The sequence below is a fragment of the Mauremys reevesii genome, unplaced genomic scaffold (genome assembly GCF_016161935.1).
Source record: "Mauremys reevesii isolate NIE-2019 unplaced genomic scaffold, ASM1616193v1 Contig97, whole genome shotgun sequence".
Classification (NCBI taxonomy): Eukaryota; Metazoa; Chordata; order Testudines; family Geoemydidae; genus Mauremys; species Mauremys reevesii.
Window position 1 is genome coordinate 186,056 of NW_024100914.1, and position 27,717 is coordinate 213,772.

General features: G+C 51.8%; 2 protein-coding genes across 4 annotated transcripts in view; one reads left to right on the plus strand and one right to left on the minus strand.

The window, feature by feature from the left end:
- Positions 1 to 8,900, plus strand: part of LOC120395132 (class I histocompatibility antigen, F10 alpha chain-like) — a 54,412-nt gene extending 45,512 nt beyond the window's left edge. For 2 of the 3 annotated variants that reach the window (XR_005592480.1, XM_039519298.1), the window contains 2 exons: positions 743 to 784; positions 7,085 to 8,900. The gene's annotated coding sequence lies outside the window, so the exon portion shown is untranslated. The remainder of the gene's footprint in view (positions 1 to 742; positions 785 to 7,084) is intronic. The other variant, XM_039519299.1, reaches the window with a different exon arrangement.
- A 10,413-nt stretch (positions 8,901 to 19,313) lies between these two features.
- On the minus strand, positions 19,314 to 27,513 carry LOC120395126 (prolactin-releasing peptide-like). The gene is made up of 3 exons (XM_039519296.1): positions 26,853 to 27,513; positions 21,922 to 22,082; positions 19,314 to 19,830 (listed from the first exon to the last, which is right to left on the minus strand). Exons 2-3 carry the CDS (start codon positions 22,019 to 22,021, stop codon positions 19,667 to 19,669), a joined length of 264 nt encoding a protein of 87 aa, XP_039375230.1. The 5' UTR covers positions 22,022 to 22,082; positions 26,853 to 27,513; the 3' UTR covers positions 19,314 to 19,666.
- Positions 27,514 to 27,717: the final 204 nt, after the last annotated feature.

A 27,717-nucleotide genomic window follows, 5' to 3' on the forward strand; every position in this document is an offset into this window, starting at 1 on the left:
AGCAGCTGGGGGAGGGACACCTGAACACATGCCACCATACGCGGCTCTGCTAGTTAAATGTGCGGCATTTGATTCACTCCTGGGTGGCTGAGTGACCACACAGCTTAGAGGGCACACAGGGTGAGGGTGAAGTCTATGGTGTGCTTGAAGGACCCCTCTGGGCACAGACTGAAGGGGGCAGAGTTGAGGTTGTTTAGCAGGGGTATCTGTGGAACTCCTTGCTAGAGGATGTTGTGAAGGCAATGACTATAACAGGGTTAAAAAAAGAACAAGATAAATTCATGGAGGATAGGTCCATCGATGGCTATTAGCCAGGATGGGCAGGGATAGTTTGATGGTTACCTGTTCTGTTCATTCCCTCTGAGCCACCTGGCACTGGCCATTGTCAGAAGACAGGGTACAGAGCTAGATGGACCTTCTGTCTGACTCAGTACGGCCATTCTTATCTATCCTTAGCCCAGCATCTCCTACTTTGCTAGCTGTTGAATGTTGAGTATTCGGTGCTCCCATTCTGAAGAGGCGTGAGAAGCACAAAGCAGTGCTGACCCCCTACAATGGTAACGTTTTTAGCATGTGAATAATGGAAATCCAGGGCAGCTGCACTGTAGACTGATCTGTGCACCAACCATCTCACTGCTAGGGAAGAGTCTTTGGAGAAGAGTCCCTGTATCTACTAACTATGCTGAAACCTGCCTTATGAGAGATGCTAATATACTCTCTCTTCTCCTCCTCTTCTGCACAGCAAATGACCAGGGATCTAGTGGCTCTGCCGTGGCTGCCAAGGGTAAGTGAGGGGGGGCTCTAGCCTAGGGGTTCACTGCTCTGACTCTGGCCTCTGGAGAGAGACACCTCGTCCAAGTCATTGGACCCTGAGTCTCACTGGCCCATCCCCTCTAGCAAACCAGCCTCAAGGAGCAGAACAGGGATGTTCTGGATCCCTTATTTCCCTTTTATTCACACTGGGGGGGCAGGAACAGGTTTGCAGCCAAATCCCCCTTGTTTTCTCTGAGATTAATTTAGGTGTGAAAGACTCTAGTGAGAGGGATTTCTCTGTGGCTGCTGAGACAGCATTGGTTGAGGTTTGTAATGATAAATCCAGTTGCTTCAGAGAACAGTCTCCAGTGAAACTGTATGGAGGAAGCAGAAGGGATTGAGCCCAGCATTTTAGGGTATTCTACACTACGAAATTTGGTCAAATTTATAGAAGTCAGTTTTTTAGCAATCATTTTTATACAGTCGATTGTGTGTGTCCCCATACAAAATGTTCTAAGTGTATTAAGTTGGCGGACTGCGTCCACAGTACCGAGGCTAGCATCGACTTCCGGAGCGTTGCACTGCGGGTAGCTATCCCACAGTTCCCGCAGTCTCCACTGCCCATTGGAATTCTGGGTTGAGATCCCAATGCCTCTTGGGGCAAAAACAGTGTCACGGGTGGTTCTGGGTACATGTCATCAGGCCCCCCTCTCCCTCCTTCCGTGAAAGCAACAGCAGACAATTGTTTCGCGCCTTTTTTCCTGGGTTACCTGTGCAGACGCCATACCACGGCAAGCATGGAGCCCGCTCAGCTCACCGTCACTGTATGTCTCCTGGGTGCTGACAGAACTGGGACTGCATTGCTACACAGCAGCAGCTCATTGCCTTTTGGCAGCAGAAGGTGCATTACGACTGGTAGCCATCGTCGTCGTACTCCTGGGTGCTCTTTTAGCCGACCTTGGTGAGGTCGGTCAGGGGCTCCTGGGCAGACATGGGAGTGACTCAGCCAGGTCATTCTCTTTTTAAGTTTTGTCTCCTGGAGATTCAGTTCTGCCAGCAGTCATACTGCACCGTCTTCTGGCAAGCACCCAGGAGATGATGATGGCTAGCAGTTGTACTGCATCGTCTGATGCCAGCCCAAGATGTATAAGATAGATGGAGTGCATCAGAACAAGAAATAGACCAAATTTGATTTGTATTCATTTGCTCCTCCCTCCCTCCCTCCATGAAATAAACGGCCTGCTAAACCCAGCGTTTTGAGTTCAATCCTTGAGGGGGCCATTCTGTGTGACAGTTGTTTGTGTTTCTTCTTGATGCAAAGCCACCCCCTTTGTTGATTTTAATTCCGTGTAAGCCATGTCGTCGGTTGCCCCTCCCTCCGTCAGCGCAACATCAGACAATCGTTTCACGCCTTTTTTCAGCGCAGACACCATAGCACTGGGAACATGGAGCCCGCTCAGATCACTGCGGCAGTTATAAGCACTGTAAACACCACACACTGTAAATATCCTGCAGTATATGCAGAACCAGAACCTGCAAAAGCAAAACCAGGTGAGGAGGCGACAGCAGCGCGGTGATGAGAGTGATGAGGACATGGACATAGACTTCTCACAACGTACGGGCCCCGGCAATGTGCACATCATGGTATTAATGGGGCAGGTTCATGCTGTGGAATGCCGATTCTGGGCCCAGGAAACAAGCACAGACTGGTGGTACCGCATAGTGTTGCAGGTGTGGGACGATTCACAGTGGCTGTGAAACTTTCGCATGCGTAAGGGCACTTTCACGGAACTTTGTGACTTGCTTTCCCCTGCCCTGAAGCGCCAGACTACCAAGATGAGAGCAGCCTTCATAGTTCAGAAGCGACTGGCGATAGCCCTCTGGAAGCTTGCAACGCCAGACAGCTACTGGTCAGTTGGGCATCAATTTGGAGTGGGCAAATCTACTGTGGGGGCTGCTGTGATCCAAGTAGCCAACGCAATCAAAGAACTGCTGCTATCAAGGGTAGTGACTCTGGGAAATGTGCAGGCCATAGTGGATGGCTTTGCTGCAATGGGATTCCCTAACTCAGGTGGGGCGATAGACGGTACCCATATCCCTATCTTGGCACCAGAGCACCAAGCCAGCGAGTACATACATCGAAAGGGTACTTTTCAATGGTGCTGCAAGCCCTGGTGGATCACAAGGGATGTTTCACCAACATCAACGTGGGATGGCCGGGAAAGGTACATGACGCTCGCATCTTCAGGAACTCTGGTCTGTTTCAAAAGCTGCAGGGAGGGACTTTTTCCCAGACCAGAAAATAACCATTGGGGATGTTGAAATGCCTATAGTTATCCTGGGGGACCCAGCCTATCCCTTAATGCCATGGCTCATGAAGCCATACACAGGCAGCCTGGACAGTAGTCAGGAGCTATTCAACTATAGGCTGAGCAAGTGCAGAATGGTGGTAGAATGTACATTTGGACATTTAAAAGCTCGCTGGCACAGTTTACTGACTTGGATAGACCTCTGCCAAACCAATATTCCCATTGTTATTACTGCTTGCTGTGCGCTCCACAATATCTGTGAGAGTAAGGGGGAGACGTTTATGGCAGGGTGGGAGGCTGAGGCAAATCGCCTGGCCGCTGATTACGCACAGCCAGACACCAGCGTGGTAGAAGAGTACAGGAGGTTACGGTGCGCATTAGAGAAGCTTCGAAAACCAGTTTCAGACTGGCCAGGCTACACTGTGAAAGTTCTGTTTGTTTCTCCTTGTTGGAACCCCCCCCCCCCCCCCCCGGGTTCACTCTACTTCCCTGTAAGCTAACCACCCTCCCCTCCCCCCTTCCATCAGCGCTTGCAGAGGCAATAAAGTCATTGTTGCTTCACATTCTTGCATTCTTTATTAATTCATCACACAAATAGGGGGATAACTGCCAAGGTAGCCTGGGAGGGGTGGGGGAGGAGGAGGGAAGGACAAGGCCACGCTGCACTTTAAAACTTAAAAACTTTAAAACTTATTGAATGCCAGCCTTCTGTTGCTTGGGCAATCCTCTGGGGTGGAGTGGCTGGGTGGCCGGAGGCCCCCCCACCGCGTTCTTGGGCATCTGGGTGAGGAGGCTATGGAACTTGGGGAGAAGGGCTGTTGGTTACACAGGGGTTGTAGCGGCGGTCTGTGCTCCTGCTGCCTTTCCTGCAGCTCAACCATACGCTTGAGCATATGAGTTTGATCTTCCAGCAGCCTGAGCATTGACTCCTGCCTTCTGTTAGCAAGCTGATGCCACCAATCATCTTCAGCCCATCACTTACTCTCTTCAGCCCGCCACCTCTCCTTGTGTTCATATTGTGCTTTTCTGCACTCTGACATTGTCTGCCTCCATGCATTCTGCTGTGCTCTATCAGTGTGGGAGGACAGCATGAGCTCAGAGAACATTTCATCCCGAGTGTGGTTTTTTTTTGCCTTCTAATCTTCGCTAGCCTCTGGGAAGGAGAAACATTTACAGCTGGTGGAGGGAAAAAAAGGGAGCGTGGTAGTTAAAAAGACACATTTTATAGAACAATGGGTACACTCTGTCACTGTAAACCTTGCTGTTAACATTACATAGCACGTGTGCTTTCGTTACAAGATCGCATTTTGCCTCTTATTGAGGGGTATGCCTGTTTGATGCGAGAGATCACTCACGCAGGGCCAGGCAACAGAATTCGGCTTGCAGGCAGCCATGGTAAGCCACAGTCTTTTGGCTTCTTTAGCCTTCATAACATGTGGGAATGGTTTCAAAGAGCAGCGTCCTCATTTCCCATACCAAGCAGCCATTGGGTTGGCCGTTTAACATGGGTTGGCAGTTTAAAAGGAGGGGCTGTGGTTTCCGGGTTAACGTGCAGCACAAACCCAACTAACCCTCCCCTTCCCCCCCTCAATTCTCTGGGATGATGGCTTCACCTCCTTGCCCCACTGCGGGGCTAACTCATAGACTCATAGACTTTAAGGTCAGAAGGGACCATTATGATGATCTAGTCTGACCTCCTGCACAATGCAGGCCACAGAATCTCTCCCACCCACTCCTGTAACAAACCCCTAACCTGTGTCTGAGTTATTGAAGTCCCCAAATTGCGGTTTGAAGATCTCAAGCTGCAGAGAATCCTCCAGCAAGTGACCCGGGCCCCATGCTGCAGAGGAAGGCGAAAAACCTCCAGGGCCTCTGCCAATCTGCCCTGGAGGAAAATTCCTTCCCGACCCCAAATATGGCGATCAGTTAAACCCTGAGCATGTGGGCAAGACTCTCCAGCCAGCACCCAGGAAAGAATTCTCTGTAGTAACTCAGATCCCACCCCATCTAACATCCCATCCCAGACCACTGGGCATATTTACCTGTTGATAATCAAAGATCAATTGCTAAATTAATTGCCAAAATTAGGCTATCCCATCATACCATCCCCTCTATATACTTATCAAGCTTAGTCTTAAAGCCAGATATGTCTTTTGCCCCCACTACTCCCCTTGGAAGGCTGTTCCAGAACTTCATTCCTCTAATGGTTAGAAACCTTCATCTAATTTCAAGTCTAAACTTCCTAGTGTCCAGTTTAAATCCATTTGTTCTTGTGTCCACATTGGTACTAAGCTTAAATAATTCCTCTCCCTCCCTGATATTAATCCCTCTGATATATTTATAAAGAGCCATCATATCCCCCCTCAACGTTCTTTTGGTTAGGCTAAACAAGCCAAGCTCTTTGAGTCTCCTTTCATAAGACAGGTTTTCCATTCTTCGAATCATCCTAGTAGCCCGTCTCTGAACCTGTTCCAGTTTGAATTCATCCTAACAGCGGGGAACATTTCTGTTCAGCCACAGGCAAACAGCTCAGCAGGAACAGGCACCTCTGAATGTCCGCTTAATAAAACCACCCTATTTCAACATGAACGATATCACTCTCCTGAGGATAACACAGAGAGATAAAGAACAGATGTTGTTTGAATGCCAGCAAACACTGGGACCATATGCTGCAATACTTTGTTCTGCAATGATTCTCGACTACATGCTACTGTCCTGGCGTGGTAAAGTGGTAGGACAGAATAAGGCTGCCCTCCCTAGAAACCTTTTGCAAAGAATTTGGAAGTACATCCAGGAGAGCTTTATGGAGATGTCCCTGGAGGATTTCCACTTCATCCCCAGACACGTTAACAGACTTTTCCAGTAGCTGTACTGGCTGCGAATACCAGGGCAAATTAATCATTAAACATGCTTGCTTTTAAACCATGTCTAATATTTACAAAGGTACACTCATAAGAGGTCCCTTCTCTGCCTTCAGGGTCCGGGAGCCCGCCTTGGGTGGGTTTAGGGGTTACTGGCTCCAAGCCCAGGGTGAGAAACAGATCCTGGCTGTTGGGGAAACCAGTTTTTCCACTTCCTTGCTGTGAGCTATCTTCAACCTCCTCATCATCATCTTCCTCGTCCCCAAAACCCGCTTCCATGTTGTGTCCTACTCCATTGACGGAGTCAAAGCACAGGGTTGGGGTACTGGTAGCTGCACCCCCTAGAATGGCATGCAGCTCATCATAGAAGTGGCATGTTTGGGGCTTTGACCCGGAGCGGCCGTTTGCCTCTGTTTTTTTGGTAGGCTTGCCTGAGCTCCTTAATTTTCATGTGGCACTGATTCGAGTCCCTGTTATAGCCTCTGTCCTTCATGCCCTTGGAGATGTTTTCAAATGTTTTGGCATTTCGTTTACTGGAACGGAGTTCAGCTAGCACGGATTCATCTCCCCATACAGCGATCAGACCCCGTACCTCCCGTTTGGTCCATGCTGGAGCTCTTTTGCAATTCTGGGACTCCATGGTCACCTCTGCTGATGAGCTTGCCACGCTGGCCAAACAGGAAATGAAAATCAAAAGTTTGCGGGACTTTTCCTGTCTACCTGGCCAGTGCATCTGAGTTGAGAGCGCTGTCCAGAGCGGTCACAATGGAGCACTCTGGGATAGCTCCCAGAGGCCAATACCATCGAATTGCGTCCACGCTACCCCAAATTCGACCCGGCAAGGCCGATTTCAGCGCTAATCCCCTTGTCGGGGGTAGAGTAAAGAAATCGATTTTAAGAGCCGTTTAAGTCGAAAAAAAGGGCTTCATCGTGTGGACGGGTGCAGGGTTAAATTGAGGTAACGCTGCTAAAATCGTAGTGTAGACCAGGCCTTAGGCTCCAGGAACAGACTTGGGTGAAAACTTTGTCAGCAGGGTTAGAGATTTTGTCCACTGAACACTGCAGCCACTCGGGTGACCGTACCACAGCAGTGTGCACTGTCATTGCAAAACATTATGACAGGTTCCCTTAATAAACGTTGCCTGTGTTTAATTTCTGCAGCTTAACAGAGCCTGTTGGAGTCTGTGCCACAACCTGAGGGGATCCCAGAGAGGAAGATGGATGAGCTCTGCTCTGTCTCCCTACAAGAACCAATCAGCCTCTCCCTAGCTTTTGCCTGGCACTTGGAGCATCCTGCGTGGGATTTCTAGGCTCATCTCTCTGCTCACTGACCCGTTTTTGCTTTTCAGATGTAATAGTTTTCTGTAATAATGTTTTATTTGCAGAAAATAATTTCCAAAAATTTAATGGATAAAAACCCCTTTAGTAAGAGTTTAATATTTGCTATCTTTAGTGTGTGCACTCAGTGCTCTGTGCTGTGCTGTGCTGTTTGCACACCCTGTACCATATGCTAGATATGTGAGCAGTAACTGCTTGTGTTTATATGGTGGGGGATGTATTTTTTTTCTGTAGAATTTCATGATTATAAGATGGTAAATGCCCTTGTATACTCACAGCTGGTAGCGCTGTTGCCATCATCAGCTGAGGACATCTGTTGGACAGGAATAAGTGTCTGCAATTAGTTTATAGGTGCCTCTGTCCTTTTCACCATTCACAGAGCCATAGAAATGCTGAGCTAGAAGGGACCTCAAGAGGTCATCAAGTCCCGCCCGTGATCTCGGGCAGCACCAAGTAAACCTAGACCATCCCTGACAGGTGTTTGTCCAACCTGTTCTTAAAAGCCTCCAATGATGGGGATTCCACATCCTCTCTAGGCAACCTGAAATGGGGCATTTTTCTAACGTTGCATATGTATACTGTGTGTGCCTTAGTTTTCCCCATGTGCTGCATGTCTAGCCAAGGTGGGAGGGGGCGTCTATTGTTGCAGGGAACAAGGTGTGACCCAGTCCAGCAGCCTGAACCCCAGACCATGGCCTGGACACTTTGTAACTTAGCGACTGATGACCCAAAGGCCCATCCCAACTTGGAGCCAGCCAGTTTTGGGCAGCAGAGAGAACAAAGAGCTGAAGAGAGAGTCTTTGCCTAGGAAAGAAGACAAAGGATGGAGGTGGGGCCTTGGAGGTGACACAGGGTGGGCCGCAGAAAGGAGGAGTCACTTCTGGGCTGGGAACAAAGAGCGGCCTGAGCCCACCTGGACGGGGACAGACCCAGATGGACGCCCCTGAGAACGTCTTGTGCTGTGCTCCAGACGTACAATAAACACTTCTGTGTTGCACTGGCTGAGAATCACTGCAGGCTAGAGAGAGGCAGGCCTGCTGGAGGCTTAGATGTGCAGTATTGGGAGGTGGAGGAGAAGCCTACAGCTTAAACCCCGAGCAAAGAGTGTGACCTTACGTAGGGTCAGTACTCTGAAGGGCGGTTCCTTCCAGGGGCCATACGGCACCAAGAGAGCACTGGCCTGAGAGTCTGTGACAACCTGTTCCACAGTGAACTGTCCTTATAGCTAGAAAGTTTTTCCTAATGTCTAACCTAAATTCCCCCTTCTCCTACTATCAGTGCAATTGGAGAACAATTGATCACCATCCTCTTCATAGCAGCCCTTAATGCAGGGGTAGTTTAATTATTTTTTGTCAAGGTCCAAATTTCTTGGTCCAGATATAGTCACGGTCCAGAATCAAGAGAAACATTTTTCACACCACAAGTGCCCCTGTTCAATGAACACACACACAATGCTGTGAAATGTACCCAGGGCCTATATTGTTTATATTTTAGTGCATTAAATGAAAAATAAAACCAAATCCTTGTACAGCCTAAAATAACCTCTAAGAAAGATGTAATTTATCTGAAACTTTGAGAAAGTATTTAGAAAAATGTCAAATACATGCAAATATTAGCATTAAACTGTTGCCTGAAAGTATTTTTAAAGTTTTGTATGGGTTTTATCAAATACAATTATTGTAGGCATATCTGCATATAGTAGATAAACATATTCAAAACTTTTTCAGCCTTTTGTGGTTTATTTACCATAAGTATCAGAGTTTGAAAGAAACATTTATTACACCTGAACACTCTATCTTTTATGATTCAAGCCTTTCCAATAACAAATACACACCCACCACAACTCCCAGATCCTTGTCAGCAGTGCTGCTGCCAAGCCAGTTTTCCTCATTCTGTATTTATGCATTTGGTTTTTCTTCCCTATGCGGCGCACCTCACATTTGTCTTTATTGAATTTCATTTTGTTGTCTGTTGCACAGTTCTCCAGTTTATCAAGATCCTTCTGAATTTTAGGTCTATCTTTCAAAGTGTTGGCTACCTCCTCCCACCCCCAACCCCCAGCAACTTGTGTCATCTGCAGCATTGATAAGTATGCTTTCTATACCTACAATCAGGTCGTTAATAAAGAATTTAAACACAGGACCCAGAACAGATCCCTGTGGAACCCTACTTAAGACCCAGGGCCGCCCAGAGTATTCAGGGGGCCTGGGGCAAAGCAGGGGAGCCTGCGGTGGCGGCAGCAGGTCCTTCACTCGCTCCGCGTCTTCGGCAGCACTGAAGGACCCGCTGCCGAAATGCCGTCGAAGACCCGGAGCGGCCAAAGACCCGGACCACCGCCGGGTGAGTAAACAGGTTTTTCACCATTCACAGAGCCATAGAAATGCTGGGCTAGAAGGGACCTCAAGAGGTCATCAAGTCCCGCCCGTGATCTCGGGCAGCACCAAGTAAACCTAGACCATCCCTGACAGGTGTTTGTCCAACCTGTTCTTAAAAGCCTCCAATGACGGGGATTCCACAGCCTCTCTAGGCAACCTGAAGTGGAGCATTTTTCTAACGTTGCATATGTATACTGTGTGTGCCTTAGTTTCCCCCATGTGCTCTTGCCAGGGAAGGGATTCTCGTCCAGGGCTCACGGGGACCCTGCGGGGCCCAGGGCCTCGGCCATCTTGCTCCCCTCCCCACCAGTGGCCCTGTTAAGACTTCCTCTTTTGCCCTCATAATTTAGAGCTCTCTCCTCCCCCTCTGGGTGCAATGACCCTCTAGCGGTTAACAGGACCTTTTTCCAGTGGAAGAGCCTTTATCACACAGTGGACATTCTTAACCATGTACATGGATTTGTGACGGGTTCAATCACAGAGACCCCCTTGGAGACTGTCACTCGATGCACTGGGGTACCACTGAGAACAACCCTCCAGCCGGAACAGGTGCCCCTCCACTCCTGTCGTGCTGAGCCAGATGGTCCAGTCAGCTCCAGAGATTGGGCCATATCCCTCTGCAGTTCACAGAACCTGAGATTCACTCAGCCCAGGGGCTTCTCAGTTACCGGGACTTTCCCAGCGCCCAGTGCAACCTTTCTGGAAGCTTGAACCCCAAATAAATCCATTTTACTCTGTATGAAGCTTATACAGGGTAAATTCATAAAATGTCTGCGCTCTATATCACCAGTAGAGAGAGATGCACAGCTCCCCAGGTACCAATTACTTACTCTGAGCTTATTATTAAACAAAAGTGATTTTATTAAGTATAAAAAGTAGGATTTAAGTGGTTTCAAGTAATAACAGACAGAACAAAGTAAGTCACAAAGCAAAATAAAACAAAACACGCAAGGCTAAGCTGATGATACTAAGAAATCAGTTACAAATGTTAACTTCTCACCCAAGTTGTTACTTCAGATAAAATCATCCTGTCAGATCCTTTCTGTGACCTGAGTCCAGCCTGTTCTCACACACCTCTGTGGTTACAGTCCTTTTGTTTCCAGGTGCTTGCAGGTATCTTTATGGGGTGGGGAGGCCGTCTCTTAAGCCAGTTTAAGATTCTTATTGTTTGCTTCCCCCACTTTATATAGAACTTCCCTAAAGTGGGAAACCTTTGTTTGAAATCCCACCCCCCTCTGGAAAGGTGCCAACTTCAAGAGGAATTTCAGTATCAGGTGACAGGGTCACATGTCTCTGTAAGACCCCAGCCTCCATTCTTCCTGGGTTAGCCCACAGTACACAGGAAGGCTTGCAGGTAAACAGGGCCATTCACAACTCATTGTTTCTGGAGCACCCTTAATGGCTTCCACTTAATATGTTTACATCAGTGATACAAGTTTGTATCTTATATTTCTAACTTTAGATATAAGAATGATACATGCATACAAACAGGAAAATCAAATTCAGCACATTTAACTTTTTCAATGATACATTACAAGAGACCTTTTGCATAAGGCATATTCCAGTTATGTTATATTCACATTCATAAGCATATGGAGTGTGATGTATTTATTAGCAATCAACGATTAGTAGAATGCACACACCAAACATCTAACATTCACCACTCCCAATAAAGCAGACAGACATCTCCTAATGGCCAGTCAGTGTTGTGTCACCTGGGGCTCTGGCTTCTCCACAGTCTGGTCATGCAAGGGTTAAAAACCCTAGCCGTTCTGGTCTTGAGCTGTATCCCTGAATTAAGTTCCAATGAGCTTGTTTTCTAACCCTCATTATATAGTTAAAATGAGAGTTCTTCTTCTAATACCTTCACACTATGCCCTACATCTAACCAATCATAACCCCTAATGGGCTAAAACAATTTCTCTAGCAACAGGAAAACCTTATAATTTCTACTCAGCAGCAAAAGCAACCTTTAACAAAAGCTCACACAGGCTCCCAGTAAGAAACTTGCAGACACTCAAGGTTAGCTTGTCATAATCCTTTCCATTCCAGTGAATCTGTGATTTTACTGTATCTATCCCTGTTAGTAATGCTGCAGCTAATACTTCTCTCTCTGTCTAAATCAGGGATCTCAGACTCAAATCACCACACGCACCACATGAGGACTAGTACATTGGCCCGAGGGCTGTATCACTGAAACCTTTTCATACAACGATACAAAAGTATAGTCAAAAATGAAAAACATGAAGAGTAACATCGTGTGCTATTAAAAGTCAATGTATTAACTTTTTAAAAACTGTAATGCAAAGAGGGGTTTTAATAAAACACAAACACTCAGTGATGCACCTCATGCAAACGACAAAACACACAGTTACTTTTAGAATTACTTTGGTTAAAGCCCCCTCCTTTGCACCCGTCCTTGTCCCCACTCCACCCCTTCCATGAGGCCCTGCCCCTGGCCCGCCTCTTCCCACCCCTTCCCCACCCCCATTCCCCAAAGTCCACGCCCCAACTCCACCCCCCTCCCTGCCCCTATTGCAACCCCTTTCCCAAATCCTGGCCCTGGCCCCGCCTGTCCTCCACCTCCTCCCCTGAGCGCGCCGCATCCTCGCCCCTTCCCCCCTGGATAGTCCTAAATTCTGCCAAACAGCTATTTGACGGTGGGAAGCACTGGGAGGTAGGCAGAGGAGTGGGGACACGGCGTGCTTGGGGGGTCAGGGAGTGAGGGGAGCTTGGCTGCCGGTGCAGTTGGCACCTATGGTGGGGGCCACAGGAAATAACAGCCCGTGGGGCGTGTGTTTGAGACCCCTGATCTAAGCCAAGGCCAAATTCTCCTATAGTTTGTTTCCAACTTAGGTGGTTGAGCATACAAGGTGTCTTCAGGGTATGCTAAGTCCATACAGGAAATGGCTGTGAGTCATGTCAAGTCCAGGCATCTCCTTACACCTCCAATCCGACATTATTCCTGCAACCGCACACCATACAACATAAACACTAACCCAGGAACCTATCCTTGCAACAAAGCCCGATGCCAGCTCTGTCCACATATCCATTCAAGTGACACCATCATAGGACCTAATCACATCAGACACGCCATCAGGGGCTCGTTCACCTGCACATCTACCAAGGTGATATATGCCATCATGTGCCAGTAACGCCCCTCTGCCATGTACATTGGCCAAACCGGACAGTCCCTACGCAAAAGAATAAATGGACACAAATCTGACATCAGGAATCATAACATTCAAAAACCAGTGGGAGACACTTCAACCTCTCTAACCACTCAGTGACAGACTTGAAGGTGGCAATTTTGCAACAAAAAAACTTCAAAAACAGACTCCAAAGAGAAACTGCTGAACTTGAATTAATATGCAAATTAGATACAATTAACTCTGGCCGAAACAGAGACTGGGAATGATTGGGTCATTACACTAATTGAATCTATTTCCCTATGTTAAGTTCTCCTCACACCTTCTATGGGCCATCTTAATTATCACTTCAAAAAGTTTTTTTTCCTCCTGCTGATGATTGCTCATCTCAATTGATTAGACTCTGCCTGTTGGCATGCATACTTCCACCTTTTCATGTTCTCTGTATGTATAAATGTCTCCTGTCTGTGTGTTCCATTCTATGCATCCGAAGAAGTGAGCTGCAGCTCACGAAAGCTCATGCTAAAATAAATTTGTTAGTCTTTAAGGTGCCACAAGTACTCCTGTTCCATTAATAGTTACTCTTTGTTTTCAGTTGTTTAACTAATTATGTATCCACTTAATGGTACAACTTGCCCAGTGCTGAAGTTAAGTGCCAGAAGTGATCCTGGCCAGTAAACCTTTTTTAGAAATCAGCGTTACATTAGCTACCTTCCAATCATGTGGAACAGAGGCTTGTTTCAGGGATAGATGACGTACCACCATTAGTAACACTGAATTGAATTTCACATTTGAGTTCCTTAAAAAATATTGGGGGGGAACACCAAGTGGTCCTGGTAACTTATTACTGATTAATCTAGAAGCATGTTTAAAGCGCTTTCTATTGACCAGGGTACAATGTGCAGTTCACTTCTCTGCTTAGTACATGGGGAACATCCCCACCCCCCTCCCCCAACTCCTAACAGCCACCCCCAGCTCTGACCAGTGATGAGCTGCCAAAATCTTAACCAGTTCCCTCCTCACCCCACAAGGGTGTTGTGGCCTGCCCCCCCCCCAGGACCCCTGCCCCATCCATCCCCCTTCCCTGTCCCTTGACTGCCCCCTGCCACCCCATCCAACCTTTCCTCTCATTCCTGATGGCCCCCCAGGATCCCTGCCCCATCCAACCACCCCTTCTCCCTATCCCCTGACCGCCCCTGGAACCCCTGCCCCTGACTGCCTCCCACTGCCCCATCCAACCCCCCTCCTTCCTGACTGCCCCCGGGACCCCTGCCTCCATTCAACCCCCCGGTCCCTGCCCTCTGACTGCCCCAACCTCTATCCACCCCCCAAACTCCCCTGCCCTCTATCCAACACCCCCCGCACCCCCTACTGCGCTGCCTGGAGGTGCTGCAGCTGTGAGGCTCCACTGGAGCCGGGCCACATGGCTGCCACACAGCGCCTGGAGCACGGGGCCAGGCCGAGCTCGCAGCCCCATGCTTCCTGCGAATCAGCTGTTCATGCGGGAAGCCTGAGAGGGCAGAGAAGCAGGCAGCGGCTCCGCGCTCAGGCCCAGGGAGGTGGAGGTGAGCTGGGGCGAGGGGTGGTTCCCCCCCCATTACCTGCTGCAGCATGAGTGGCCCCCCTGCCCCAGCTCACCTCTGCTCTGTCTCCACCTCCCTGGGCCTGAGCGTGAAGGCACTGCTTGCTTCTCAGCCCTTCCAGGCTTCCCACGCAAACAGCTGATTCGCAGGAGCGGGGGAGAATCGGGGTGGAGCATTCGGGGAGGAGGCAGAGCGGAGGTGAGCTGGGCCTGGGAGCTACACCAAGTTTTCTCTGTGGGTGCTCCAGCTCCAGAGCACCCATGAGTCAGCGCCTAAGGATAATGTGCTCGGGAATGGCCACTCCCCTCGCTCCCCCCCAGCCACGCTCCTGGCTGGGTCAGCCCCAGTCTAGTCGCACCCACGGTCAGAAATGGGCCTGGGTGGCCGGTGGAGCCCCCTCCTCAGGGGAGGCTGTAGATGTGCAGACTCACCCCTGCAGCACCTCCTGCTGGTGACTTCTGGGAATTAGCTCATTCCAGCATCCTGGGCGCCCTCTGCAGGCCGGTGAGCCACCTGTCCTCTGGCCCCATGTCCCTCCCAGGACCCGGTGCCCTTTTACCTGGGGTGCTGCCCCCCCCCGGCAGTAACCCCTCAGTCTTAGGGTCTCCCCTCCCCAGGGAACCCCCAACCACTATCCCGACCTTCCTCAGTGTATGGCTACTGCCAGTCATTGTCTAGCCCCACGCCCTGGGGCAGGCTGCAGGATCAGCCACTCATCACTGGCAAGGAGGGTTTGGACCTGCTGCCTCTGCCTACCCTCTGCAACCCCCAGTACCCCTTGGCCTTCTGCTAGGCCGCAGCCTGGGGCTTTCCAGGCTAGAGCTCCCCAGCCTTTCCCCAGCCCTGCTCCACTCAGGTACCCTGTCTCTGGCTCCCTGCAGCCAGGCCCTTCTCTCTCTGAATGCAGCGAGAGACTCCTGTCTGCCCCTGGCTTCTCTGCCTTTATAGGGCCAGCTAGTCTGTTTGGGGCATGGCCCCAGCTGCAGCCACTTCCCCCAATCCGCCCAGCCTAAAAGCTGCTTTCTCCAGCCACAGCCCCTTCCCAGGGCTGTTTTTAACCCTTCAGGGCAGGAGAGGGGGTCCACCCCGCTACAGAGGCTAGCCTCGGCGTACGCCGACGATGTGCTCCTCGTGGTCCAGGACCCGGGCGACTTGGCACGGGTGGAGGCTTGCCAAACCGTGTACTCGGTGGCCTCCTCCGCCCGGGTCAACTGGGTCAAGAGCTCTGGCCTGGTGGTCGGGGACGGGTGGCAGGCGAGCTCCCTCCCACCCGCGCATCAGGCCATCCGGTGGAGCGCGGGCCCGCTGCTCTATCTTGGCGTTTACCTTTCTGCCACGCATCCCTCTCCACCGGAGAACTGGCACGGTTTGCAGGGCAGGGTGGCGGAGCGGCTCCGGAAATGGACAGGACTCCTCCGGTGCCTTTCCCTCCGAGGGAGGGCACTGGTGCTCAATCAACTAGTCCTGTCCATGCTCTGGTACCAGCTCAACACCCTGGTCCCGGCCCCGGTGTTCCTGACCGACCTCCGGAGGGTGGTGCTGGAGTTCTTTTGGCCAGGACTGCACTGGGTCCCTGCAGGGGTGCTCCACCTGCCCCTGGAGGAGGGAGGGCAGGGCCTGAAGTGCCTCCGCACTCAGGTCCACGTCTTCCGCCTCCAGGCACTGCAGAGGCTCCTTTATGGTGCGGGTAGTCCGGCATGGAGAGCCCTGGCGCACGCCTTCCTGCGCCGCTTCCGAGGGCTCCGATACGACCGGCAGCTCCTTTATCTCGACCCGAGGGGCCTTCCGCGAGACCTCTCCGGGCTGCCGGTCTTCTACCAGGACCTCCTCCGGACCTGGAAGCTGTTCTCTGCAACCAGGTCTGTGGCGGCCACCGAGGGGGTGGACCTCCTCGCGGAGCCCCTGCTACACAACCCCCAGCTCTGTGTGCAGGTGGCGGAGTCCCCCGCGGTGCACCAGAGGTTGGTCCTGGCAGATGCCACCAGGGTCGGAGACCTCCTGGACTACGACCGGGGAGACTGGCTGGATCCCCTGATGCTCGCTCAGCGGATGGGGCTCTCCAGACCGTGTACTCCCCGGCGCGTACTACAGGAGCTGCAGGCCGCTTTGCCGCCCGCTGCTCGGGCCTACCTCGACCGGGTCCTGCGTGAGGGCACGCCCCGCCCACCCCCCACCCCGAGCCCTCCGGACCTCTTCATCGGGCCCCTGCCCCGTGGACCCAACCGGCCCCCCCGCCCCTTCTCCGCCAGCCGGCTGCACGATCTGCAGCCGGTCCGTTTCCAAACCGCGCCAAGGAAGCATCTCTACACACTCGTGCTCCACACCCTTCACTTCCTCACCCTCGTGTCCCGCCCCGACACCAAGTGGCGGGACCTCTTGCCACCTGTGGAGGGTGAGGAGCCCCGGTGGGCCAGCCTGTACTCCACCCTGGTCCTGAGGCCCGCCGGGGATATCAGCTGGCGGCTCCTTCACGGGGCCGTGAGCACGGGCGTGTACTTGGCGCGGTTCACCCCTGTCCCGGACACCTGCCCCTTCTGCGGCGTGAGGGAGACCCTGGCGCATGTTTACCTAGAGTGCGCCAGGTTGCAGCCCCTATACCGGCTCCTCACCGACATTCTGTTACGTTTCTGGCTGCACTTTTCCCCCCACCTCCTTCTCCATGCACTCCCTATCCGTGGCCCCACAAAGCCGCGGGACCTCCTGGTCAACCTCCTCCTCGCCCTGGCTAAAAAGGCCATCCACGCAACCAGGGAGGGGAGGTTGGCCGACGGAGACTCCTGCGACTGTGGGGCTTGGTTCCGGTCCCTCGTCCGCTCACGTCTCCGGGCGGAGTTCCTCTGGGCAGCGTCCGCTGGCTCCCTTGACGCCTTCGAGGAGCAGTGGGTGCTGTCCGGGGTTCTCTGCTCGGTGTCCCCATCAGGCTCCCTCCTTATGACCCTTTGACCTCACTCCTGTCCCTGTTCTTTTATTAGTTGTCCCCCGCATTTAGTGGGTTTCTGTGGCCCTGTGGATCCTCCCCTTAGGCTGGGGGAGGGATCCGTTAGCATGGGGCGGGCTTCCGCCCGCCCCCTCTCCCGGATAACCCAATAGTACACACTCCAGAAGCCTTCTCAGCCCTTGGGCTGTCGTTCCATTTGCTTCCTGCCCAGCAGCCTCACTGTGCGCAAGGCTTGTGTCACTTTTGGAGGTGGAGAATTTCCCCCTCCCCCTTCAGTGCAGTGACTCCTGAGTTACCCTGGGGGGAGAAAGGAGAATCCGGCCCCTAATTATGTAGTAGTTGCTGCTTTCCCCAGCAGCGGCTGTTCATGCTGCAGGACCTCAGGGCTGGGCTTTCTCCCTGGGCTTCTGTTTCCCCGCAGGCTGCACAGTGGGGCTCTCCATGGTCAGTAGAAGCAGAGGCCAGTGGGCAGCTCTCAGCACCCAGGTTGCTCCCCCAGAGGACAGAGCAGCCTCCTGCCTCCTTCTGTGCTGCCTGCCCAGCAGCCCCCTTCCTCGCCCGCTCCAGCCCTCTCTGCCCCGGAGCCGCCTGAGAGCGCAGCCAGGGGAAGCGCCGGCCGGCTGGCGGGGCAGCTCGTCTTCCTTCCCTCCTGGGGAACGTTCTGTGCCTGCTGAGAGCCCCTTCCCCCACTCGCCAGGGGTCCCGCACGCTGTCTCCTGCCACAGCCCCGCAAGCCAGGCTCTGCAAAGGGGCTGCCTGCCGCCCAAGCTGGTGCCTGCTGCCGCGGGAGCCGCCACTTCAGGGCTGGGTAACAGGCTGCCACTACCCCCCCGCCCGCAGTAACCAGGCTGTTAGTGTCCGGTCACTACGTCTGACCGAACACGTCAGGTTCCCTTTTCAACTGGACTTTCCGGTCAGAAACCAGACACCTGGCAACCCTCATTTCTGATTCTGTGCTAGCGGCTGCGTATTGCTCCCACTGCCAAACGTGGTGCGTGACTCGTATCCCCCTTTTCCAGAGGCGCTTGCAGCCCCACTGAAGCCAATGGCGCTAGGCCGAGTTTCACCCGCAGCGGATCTGGCCTACTCCGCAGTGTTTCTCAAGTACCGTAGCGCAGCCTGGCACTCCGGGCTGGCTGCCGGTGGGCCGCAGATGGCAGGATAGCAGCGGGGAGCTCAGCCCAGCCAGCTCAGTGCGGGGCAGCAGGCATGCAGTGTTTAAAAGGAGAGCAGGGACATTGGACATGGCAGTTTGGTGGAAGGGGGAAGTCAGGCCTACGTGGATTCAGCAGAGGGTGACCAGATGTCCCGATTTTATAGGGACAGTCCCGATATTTGGGGCTTTTTCTTATATAGGCTCCTATTACCCCCATCCCCGTCCCGATTGTTCACACTTGCTGTCTGGTCACCCTAATTCAGCATCTTCTAGACTTTTAAGCCAGAAGGGACCATTAGATCATCTGGTCTGACCTGACTAATAGGCAAATCTCATGCAGAGCGGCAGGGGTGGCCCGCAGTGAGTGACTAACAGAGCTGGGAATTAGAGACGCCAGCTCAGGCCTCAGCAGAGCAGTAAGTGTTTGTTGTCCTAGGAGGTGGGTGGAACTGCACAGATGCACAATGGCAAGATGGCTGCCATCTGGACTGCTGCAGAGCCAGCTGTGTGGGGCCTGCTGAAATGGTCATCTTGATTCGCCAGCGTATTACTCCTGCTGGCATGACACATTGGTCAGGGGAGTAGGGCCAGTTATATTCCACCTGCTTTCAGATGGATTCAGAATCCAGACTAAAACGCTGGCTCCTCTGCCCGGTGATCACGTCAAAAGACTTTATTGTGTGGAAGAGAAATTGTTCAGGAAGAGAGACTCAATCTCAGGGGAAAGTGACGCCACTCGGTTCTAAAGATCCTACGGCCCAGGAGAGTTGAGACAAGTCTGATACGTTTCAAGTCACAGCAGACACGTGCCGGGCTCGGTTTCTCAATTTTTTTTAATTATTTTTTGGTTTGTATAAAAGAGCCCATGTTCTAGGAAGATAATTAACATGGGAATTTGTATTTCTTTCCCCCAGCAATTTTCTGGCACAAATCATGTTAGATTTAAGAGCAAAAGCCAGAGATGGGGACAAATGGGGAACAGGGGAGAGAAAAAGGAAAAACAGACAAGAGGGAAATTGTCTGCAAAAATAGTGGAGTTAGCAACTGCTCTTTGGTTTCTATCATTTATAGCCACAAAGATACTTTACATTGAAATGAGACCAAACATTTTCATGTGCCTAGAAGAGAGGCTGGGATGTGGAAGGGAGAGAGGAGAAGGGTCTTTTCTTATCATCATTCAAATTCATTCTTTGTCTTGGCCATTTCATTCATCTTGAAGGGATTCACTGCTTTCTTCTAGAGGGAAGCAAGCTTGCCTGTGTCCATAGCCCAACATCCGGGAGCTCTCCACGACAGCTCTCCTCTGGCCAAACCGTCCCACGGGGCTGATCCCACGCCCCGTGTACCAGGAAGGGTCGATATCAGGGTCTAGAAGGCAAAGGCCAGGAAGTCTTTAGAACGTGAGGCTGAGGACTAATTCTCCTGAGCATGTGTCACAGCCACCTGCTTGGGATGGAGAAGGAGGGACTTCCCGAGCTAAAACCATGGACTGGTCCAGCTGGAGTTAAAGCTCCCAAGCTCTAGGCTGTGATCGCTCACATCCTCTGTGGCTCAGGCTCAGGCCCCAACCTCTAACATACACTTGCCAGTGGTTGCACCTGCCTTGTCATTGCCGGTGGGGAGCAGGTGGCGTGGCCTTCGCTTATTTTAAAATGACAATGTCTTTTGCACAGTAATGCAGGAGGGAAGGGGGTAGCCATACAGAGGACTGGGTGACTCAGGGCACTGGGAATGGGGTTCAACCCTCTTCCCCTGTCTGGTTCCCGTTGTGCCAGGCCTATGGAGAAGCACAGGACTCGATTCTCCAGGGACTGCCGTCCAGCCCCTTTCACAACCACCGCTGAAAACCAACAGCAGGCACCCTGAGCCACGCAGCGCAAACAGGGCCCTGCTGGGGTGACGGGAACCAAGGGCCACATTCTTGGCTTGGAGCAGATCCTTTGAAATCAGTGGGGCTCTGCTGATTCACAGCCGCTGAGGATCTGGCCCATGTGCTTAGTTCTCTGGCTCTGCAGTGACTCACTTGCTGACATGCGACCTGTGCGTCCTCGCGGCAGTTAGAACATGGGCTTTGTGCTATGAGCATGTGGGGCCCTGTCATCCTGAGACTGCCGACAGCCCGGTGTGTGTATAGGCTGCCCCACCACCAGAGCACCAGGCAACTCCATTGCCCAAGCTAATTCAGGTGGGCTGGGGAGTCAGGAGAGCTGGGTTCTAACCCTGCCTGTCACCTCGAGAAAGTCACCGCCCCTGAGTCTGGTGTGTTTATATTGCAAACTCCTTCAGGAAGGGCTGTTACTGCCAGGGGTGTGCCTGGCGCTTAGCACAGAGCGGCCTGATCGCGTCGGGTGCCACCGGGTGCTGCCGTGACACACGTTGTAGGAAGAGACTTGCTGGACAGGCTGATTAAAAACTGCAAGTTTTTGAGTTCTGCTGTCTGGAAAGTTCCTCTAGACTTTTCCTGGCTCATGGAATCTGCAACGCGGCTGGGCCAGGAAACGCCGTCTGTTGGCCCTTTGTAGGCCTTGCTGGGGAGAACGGCCTTCGGGGTGGGCGGGAGGACGGGGGTGAAAAGATGTAAGGAATTGTTTTAGAGTGTCTGAAGTCCCTCGAAAGGACCGTTTGAAGTCCAGCTCCTGGACTGAGCCAGAGCGGAGTGGCTGGGTGAGGGGGAGGATGGATTGGGTTGCAGAAGATGAGAGGGAAAATGCAGAGGCAGGAGGGGGAAGCTATGGGGAGTAAGAGGCGGATTCTGGAGGGAGAAGAACAAAGCCTAGATAATGAAAGGACAGAAAGCTCAGCCATCTCACACTGCAGCCCTCTAGCCTGGCAGTGACCCGCAATGTTGCACGTTCACCGGCAGAGGGCGCTGCTACACAGGCCCGAGCACACTGTGGCTAGCAATGACAGCCTGAACCCAGAGGCCTTTTCAAAAACTTTTGCTGCATTTGAACAACTCCACGTGTTTGGGGTCAGGTTGGGACAAGTCCTTACATAGGCGTGTGCGTGTGTGCAAGGAGACCCTGCTCCTGCCATGCCAGGCCCATGCCCGGCTGCGGTCAGTGTGCACGGGGAGGTACAGGGAGGAGGCAGAGCGGCTTGAGGTGCTCTGAGTGCGGGCAGGCTTCATACGCGCACAGCGCTGCTCCTGCACCTCTGCACTACACCCTGTTCAACGCCTGGGCGCTCTGGAGACTCTCCACCCTGTGACTAAACCAGGCTCTGAACATAGGCTACCATGGGAGAGAGACAGGAGAAGCCTCTCTATTAAACACTGACCCTGCCATGCCACCCACTGATACCGTCACCGACCTCCTAGGCTCTTCTGTGCTGGGTCCAATTATCTGGGGAGGGCAGAGATAACGGGGGTGGGGGGGCAGCAGAGCCATTTGGGGTGGCTCTGCGCCAGTCTGCACCAGCTGAGGAGCTGGCCTGGCTGCTGCAGTTACAGGGACTTACTCCTGATTTCCATGGATCGCTCGTGGAGTCGGCATTCGGCTTTGGGCAGGGCCAGACAGGTGAGCAGCAGGTCCATGAAGCAGGCAGCCAGCAGTTTCATTCCCTTCAGCTCCCCCAAGGCTTGTGGCTGGTGCCAGAATTTAGCAAGGTGTGAGTCCAGCCTGCAGAAACAGAGACCAGGAGAGTTAATGAGACCTCATCTTGGGTGGGGGTGGGGTGAGCAAATCAATCCACTCTCTGGAGAGACACTCACTGAATAACAGGAATTACAGCTGTTCCCAAGAAACTGGAGGAAACATGGAAGTGCCAACGTTTTGAAACGGGTTTTTGTTCCAAATTGGACTGAAAAGCTGAAATTGCCCGCAAAATAAAAAATTCCAAGATTTTTTTAAATTTGGAACCATTAAAATGTTTTGTTTAGTTAATGTCAAAGCAATACACACTATTAAACCATCAATCTTAAATACATTACAATTAACGGTTTAATATAAAAGTCAAAACGAAACAAATGAAAATGAGGAGATTCAAAACGCAGTGTTCTGACTCTATCAATATGAACCACTTCAACATTATCGAAACAAAACCAGAAAGTCAAAACGGTTCATTTTGGTTCTTTATGCATCTAAAATGTTGTCAGAATTGACACATTCCCGCAAAATAGTTGGACTTTGACAAAACTGCATTTTCCAATGGAAAAAAGGTTCCCCTGAAAGTGTTTTGTCCAGCACCAGTGGGAACGGATGCATGATCAGCATTGTCAACCACACCTTAGCCATTCTAAAGTCATGAGTCAGGTCCCCCCAATCATGAGATGATTTTATATATATATACACACACACACACGTTTCTTTTTATTTGCCAGTCTGGTTTCTGAGCTGATACAGTGCACGTGGGTTATATTTTCAAGGTTTTCTCCTCAGCCAGTAGAGCGAAAAACCATTTTTGATGAAAGCCAAGACTCTCGTGCGATCTCTGGATTCCGAAACCTGGATAAAACATCTCGAGAGTTGGCATCACTCTCAGCAGTGAGTGAGTAGTTGCCTTTTTGGAGTTGCAAGTAAACCTGAGACCTAAACTTACCTGTGAAACCACACACAGGTGCACACCTGAGCGTCTCCTCTGTGGGCATGTAACAGGGCGGCTTGCCTGGGTTCTGGAGTCTGGGCTAAGCCAGGCCGGAGTACAACAGGAGCCTCACCTGAGCGGATGCAGGTGATTTAATATAAGAGGCAGCAGGATGCGGCAGGTGTGTGGCTGGCTGAGAGGGAGGAAGGAGCAGGAGGGCAAGCAAAGGAGCCAGAGGGCTGAGACCCGGCGGCTTTGGGTACAAGACTCTCTGGGGTGCTTAAGGGGCCCATAAGGGGCTGCTAGAGGCAAGACACTGCAGAGGCATCCCTGGCCACAAGGGGGCGCTTCGGCGGCAGCAACACTCTAGGGCAGCAAAGGGCAGTGAAAGGGCTGCAAGCCGCACCACCAGAGTGACACGGGCACCGATGCCTTGAGCTGGTAACTGCATCTGTGACATGGGTCCAAGGAGCTGGCTGGGGTAGAGGCAGGCAGTGGGGGGGGGGGCAAAGGGTGCAGTGGGCAGGCCAGCATTGTCCCACCCATTTGCATTGCTCATGGCAGAGATGTAACACAGCCAGGGCTAATACGTTTCTGCTGCCCATCCATCCGTAAAGCCGCCGAGTAGCTGCTGGCTTTGGAAGTCCTGGCAGTGCAGCCACTGGGGAGATCCGTGACCTTTGCTCCCTCCATCAGGGGTGTTGGTGCGAGTGAATGCCCTGGGCCCAGAGTTTTGAGAGTACTCTGCCCTGGAGATGATTGAGCCCTGCACCAAAAGCTACATATTTTGAAGGCACCAAGGACCATAAAAACTCTCTGAGCCCTCGTCATCTCTGGCCTCGATCCTGCAACCTCCTTTCCAGGCCTCCCTGACAGCCAGGTCAAGCCCCTCCCTCCTGTCTGATGGCTGGGATTGTCTTCTGACCTTGTAGCTATGACCACGTCACCCTGCTTCCCTGCAGTCGGTTAAACGTCTTGTTCTCACTGTTAATGTCGTTCATGGCTCGGCTCCTTACCTGCGCTTCGTTTTGTCTGAGCCTAGTGCCTCCACTCTGCCAACGATGCCGCCCTTGTCGGCCTGTCTGTCCACTTCTCCCATGCTTCCCCGGTGCAGAGAGTTCCTGTCCCAACTAGCCCTCAGAACTGCCACCCCAGGCCTCCTTCTCCTCAAGGCCTACTTGTGTGTCACGAAGCCACTGGTGGTGACAACTGCTAATGGCTCATTAATGGACTGTGGGGATCGCACAGAGTATTTTGTGCATTTGTTTGCATCTCAAAATTTATTTGATCTTGTAAGACTCAGACCCATCTACAGTGCACATTCATCGGCTATGCATCCTTCAGTCACCTTATCTGTTGTTCCATCACCTCATTCCCTCACATTGTTTACTACGCCTGCTCGATTACTTTTGACTTTCTCTGGTGTGTCTTGTCGTAAGTTGGGCCCTTACCCTGCAAGCGGCTGTGTTTGACCAGAACCCTGCATTGCGTGGCCAGGGTCAGGATCTCAGACCGAGTTCATCGGGGCCTGGTCTGTCTTTTACCGTGTGTTTGCCATAAGACATTGAAAGAAAAGAATTGCTTTGAAAAGCTTCTTGGTCTATTACTTCTGTTCATTGTTATTTTCTATCCAAGTTACTGACCTGCTTAAAACACTGAAGTCGTTCAGAAATAGACAGAGGTCTTCAGCCTAGGAAATAAATGACCAAGTCATCTGGCTGCGTGAGGAGTCAACACAAGTGTAAGTGTTCATTGTAACCTCCAGTCTCAGTGGCAAGTCCTACTACCTTGTTAATTCTTTCCCTAGCACATCAGAGAGGGCGTTTTGGAAGCCATTTCTTATTGGTGTGAATAAAAAGGAAACTCGTGCTGGGGGGTGCGGGGGGAAGGCCGACTGTCATTTAATGAAGCAATGGTTAGAAAAATATAGGGGAAGCTGTAGGGGATCCAAGCTCTGGCCCAATGAGCCCACGTGCATGACTAAGGCCAGCAGAACTTGAAGCTGGATGGGCTAGTGGTGAGACCATTGGGCTGGGGCCCAGAACTGGTAGATTTCTGGTTCTGGTTCTATCGCTGACCCTTGCCAGGCCCTTACTCTCTTTAGTCCTCACTTTCCTGTCTGTCAAACAGGCATCACAATACTTCCCGGCAGCAGGTTCTGAGGCCTAATGAACGATTGTTAAGCAGGCTGAGATCCTTGGGGGGTGGGCGGGGCTGTACACCCGCAAACTATTGGTCTGAATCATGCTAGGAAATCCATGTAATTGGATGATGCCATGAAGGTGTTCGGTGGGGACGGCTACCTACTGAAAGCTGTGCCTGGGGAAGGAGCCACGCAGTTCCCAGAGACACCGAAGGCAACTGTCAGACTGACTCCTCCTGCACCCCTACGTCTGACACTGCAGACACTGGAGCTCTCGGGCCCAGCTCAAAGCCCACTGGGAGTCTTTCCATGGATGGCAGCAGGCCCTTAGCGGGCATCCTAAGAAGGGTTTCAGGTGTCTTAGTGAAGGGCTGGAAGTCAGGTGCTTTAGGACTTGTCTGCACTTGAAATGCTACAGCAGCAGAGTTGTTGCACCGCTGTAGCGCTTTGGTGTAGACGCTCCCGATGCTGACAGGAGAGATTCTCCCATCGGTGTAGTTAATCCACCTCCCTGAGAGGTGGTAGCTAGGTTGATGGTTCCAGCAACCTAGCACTGGCTACACGGGAACTTAGGTCAGCTTAACTACCCGCGGAAGGGTGTGCATTTTTCATACCCTTGAGCAACGTAAATTTTCTAGTTTAGACTAGCCCTTAGTTGCCACCTCCTTATTTCTCTGAATCGCAAACCATTAATTCCTATGAGCTGCAGAAGCACCCCTTTGGGAGAGCAGGAGGAGTCCCGTGACAGAGCTGCACAAGCCCTGACTCTCACACCTGTAACTGGCCGAGCCGTCAGTGGATGGCGGCCCTAGGCTCGATTTGCGTTTACTCCGATGCCTCCCACCACCGAGCTGGTGTGTGGCTTCAATTTGTCAGCGTGATTTACTCTGACAAAGTCACATAGCCCTTCCCCTTGCCGGGAATCACCCTGGGACTCCAGGTAGAAACGAAGTGATGCTGTTTGGCAATCTCTTACCAGAAAGGCCAGCTGATTGCAGTTATAGCGCTGCCAGCAGGCTGCTGAGTTTGAACCTTATAGCAGCAAATATCCAACGGAAGGAAATGTGCTAATCGTTAGAGAACCTTCTGTCCATCCACACCTGTTCTTTTCCCCTGGGCTGTATCACCATTGATCGCCTCCTTTTTAGCACTCAGGGTTTCTCTCCTGCATGCGGCGATAATTGTACATGAAGTTATGCACCCACCGCTGTATGCACACCATTTTAAAATGTGAAATTCTGTGCTACAGATAATAGATGCATTCTGGCCCCTTGGGAGAGACGGACTCTGAGCACTGAGGCTTCTTCACACCCCTTATGGCACAATTTACACTGTGCTTCTTACGTTCTCGTTTAAAGTGATGGCAACCATGCAGCCGAACATACCGGGCATGGGAGTCAAAACTCCTCACCAGTGCTTCCCCATGGGAAATACTGTTTGCTGAACGTGTAACACTGCTCACATGGATGGATAGTACACAGACATTCATGTGCAGAAAAACTCACACCAAAAACTTCAAACATGCGAACAAGCACATTGCCACAGCACACAAGGGTCACTGCATGAAAACACCTGGCTGCGTCCCCAAGATAACGCATCACACAAGCAAACAAAGAGTGGAAGGAAAAACCAGTGGATTCAAATAAGGTGCAGTTCCAACCCCTTCCAGTTTACCTCTGGCTGCGAGTGTGTGGCTGGCACACAGACATGCTAAAGTACTTACTGTGTGTCAAGCAGGAGTTCTGGAGTGCGATGCTGCTTCCTTCCTCCGATGATTGGACTCTGTGAGCCAAAGAGCCCCTGTTTGCCTGTTTTATGCCTTGCCTTAGTGCTGATGTCACAGACAAAGCCAGCCCTGGACAAAGCCAGGGCATTTTCACGTCAGCTCCCCTCCCCATAACCCATTATGTTAATTTGTATCAAATCAAGAAAGGGATTTTCATGACTCATGGGGGCGCCTATTTTATCTTGGGATTCTAATATTTTCTTCATTTGGACAAATCAGATAGCTTGGAAATACGCTAATCTTTCCCCCACGTGGGCCATTATTTCCCACGTAAGGAGCTGGACCTCATCAGGGAGTGTATGTTGTGCAGACGCATTCCACAAGGTGCACACTGGTACGTATCTGCATGTGGTTGCTGAATTAAGCTACAATGGTGTAAATCCCACTTGGTGCTTCTATGTTAGGAGTTTGTATCAGTGTCAATTTCTTTACTGCCGACAAGCCTGTACAGTTCCTCCATCCCAAACCTAGGCCCAGGCCCGTCCACTCCATTGGGGGTCAGCTCAGCTCCCTGAGGGGCTCTCAAAGTGTCCAGTTCAGGTACTGACCAGCCCCAAAATTTGTCACCTCCTACCCATCTGGAGCTCCTCAGTCTGGGGCACGGTCGCTGGCTTAGCAGATTGCCCTCTGTCTCTGTGTCCAGTTCAGTCAGTCCATCTCTCTCAGGCTTTCATCTCCCAAAGGGGTGGGGGTGGGGAGGAATCCCCGTCCCTGCTGCTGGAGAAACCCTCACAAAGCTGTTGCCGCTCCTGGCAAAGCTCTCAGCACCAGCCTTGTAGCCTGGTGCCACATGCAGTTCATT

Excerpts from the sequence above, each read along its gene's own strand:
- LOC120395126 (XM_039519296.1), bottom strand. The coding sequence starts at position 22,021 with ATGAAACTGCTGGCTGCCTGCTTCATGGACCTGCTGCTCACCTGTCTG. Across the intron at positions 19,831-21,921 it reads GCGATCCATGGAAATCAGGA|ACCCTGATATCGACCCTTCC; the intron begins GTAAGTCCCTGT and ends TTTGCCTTCTAG.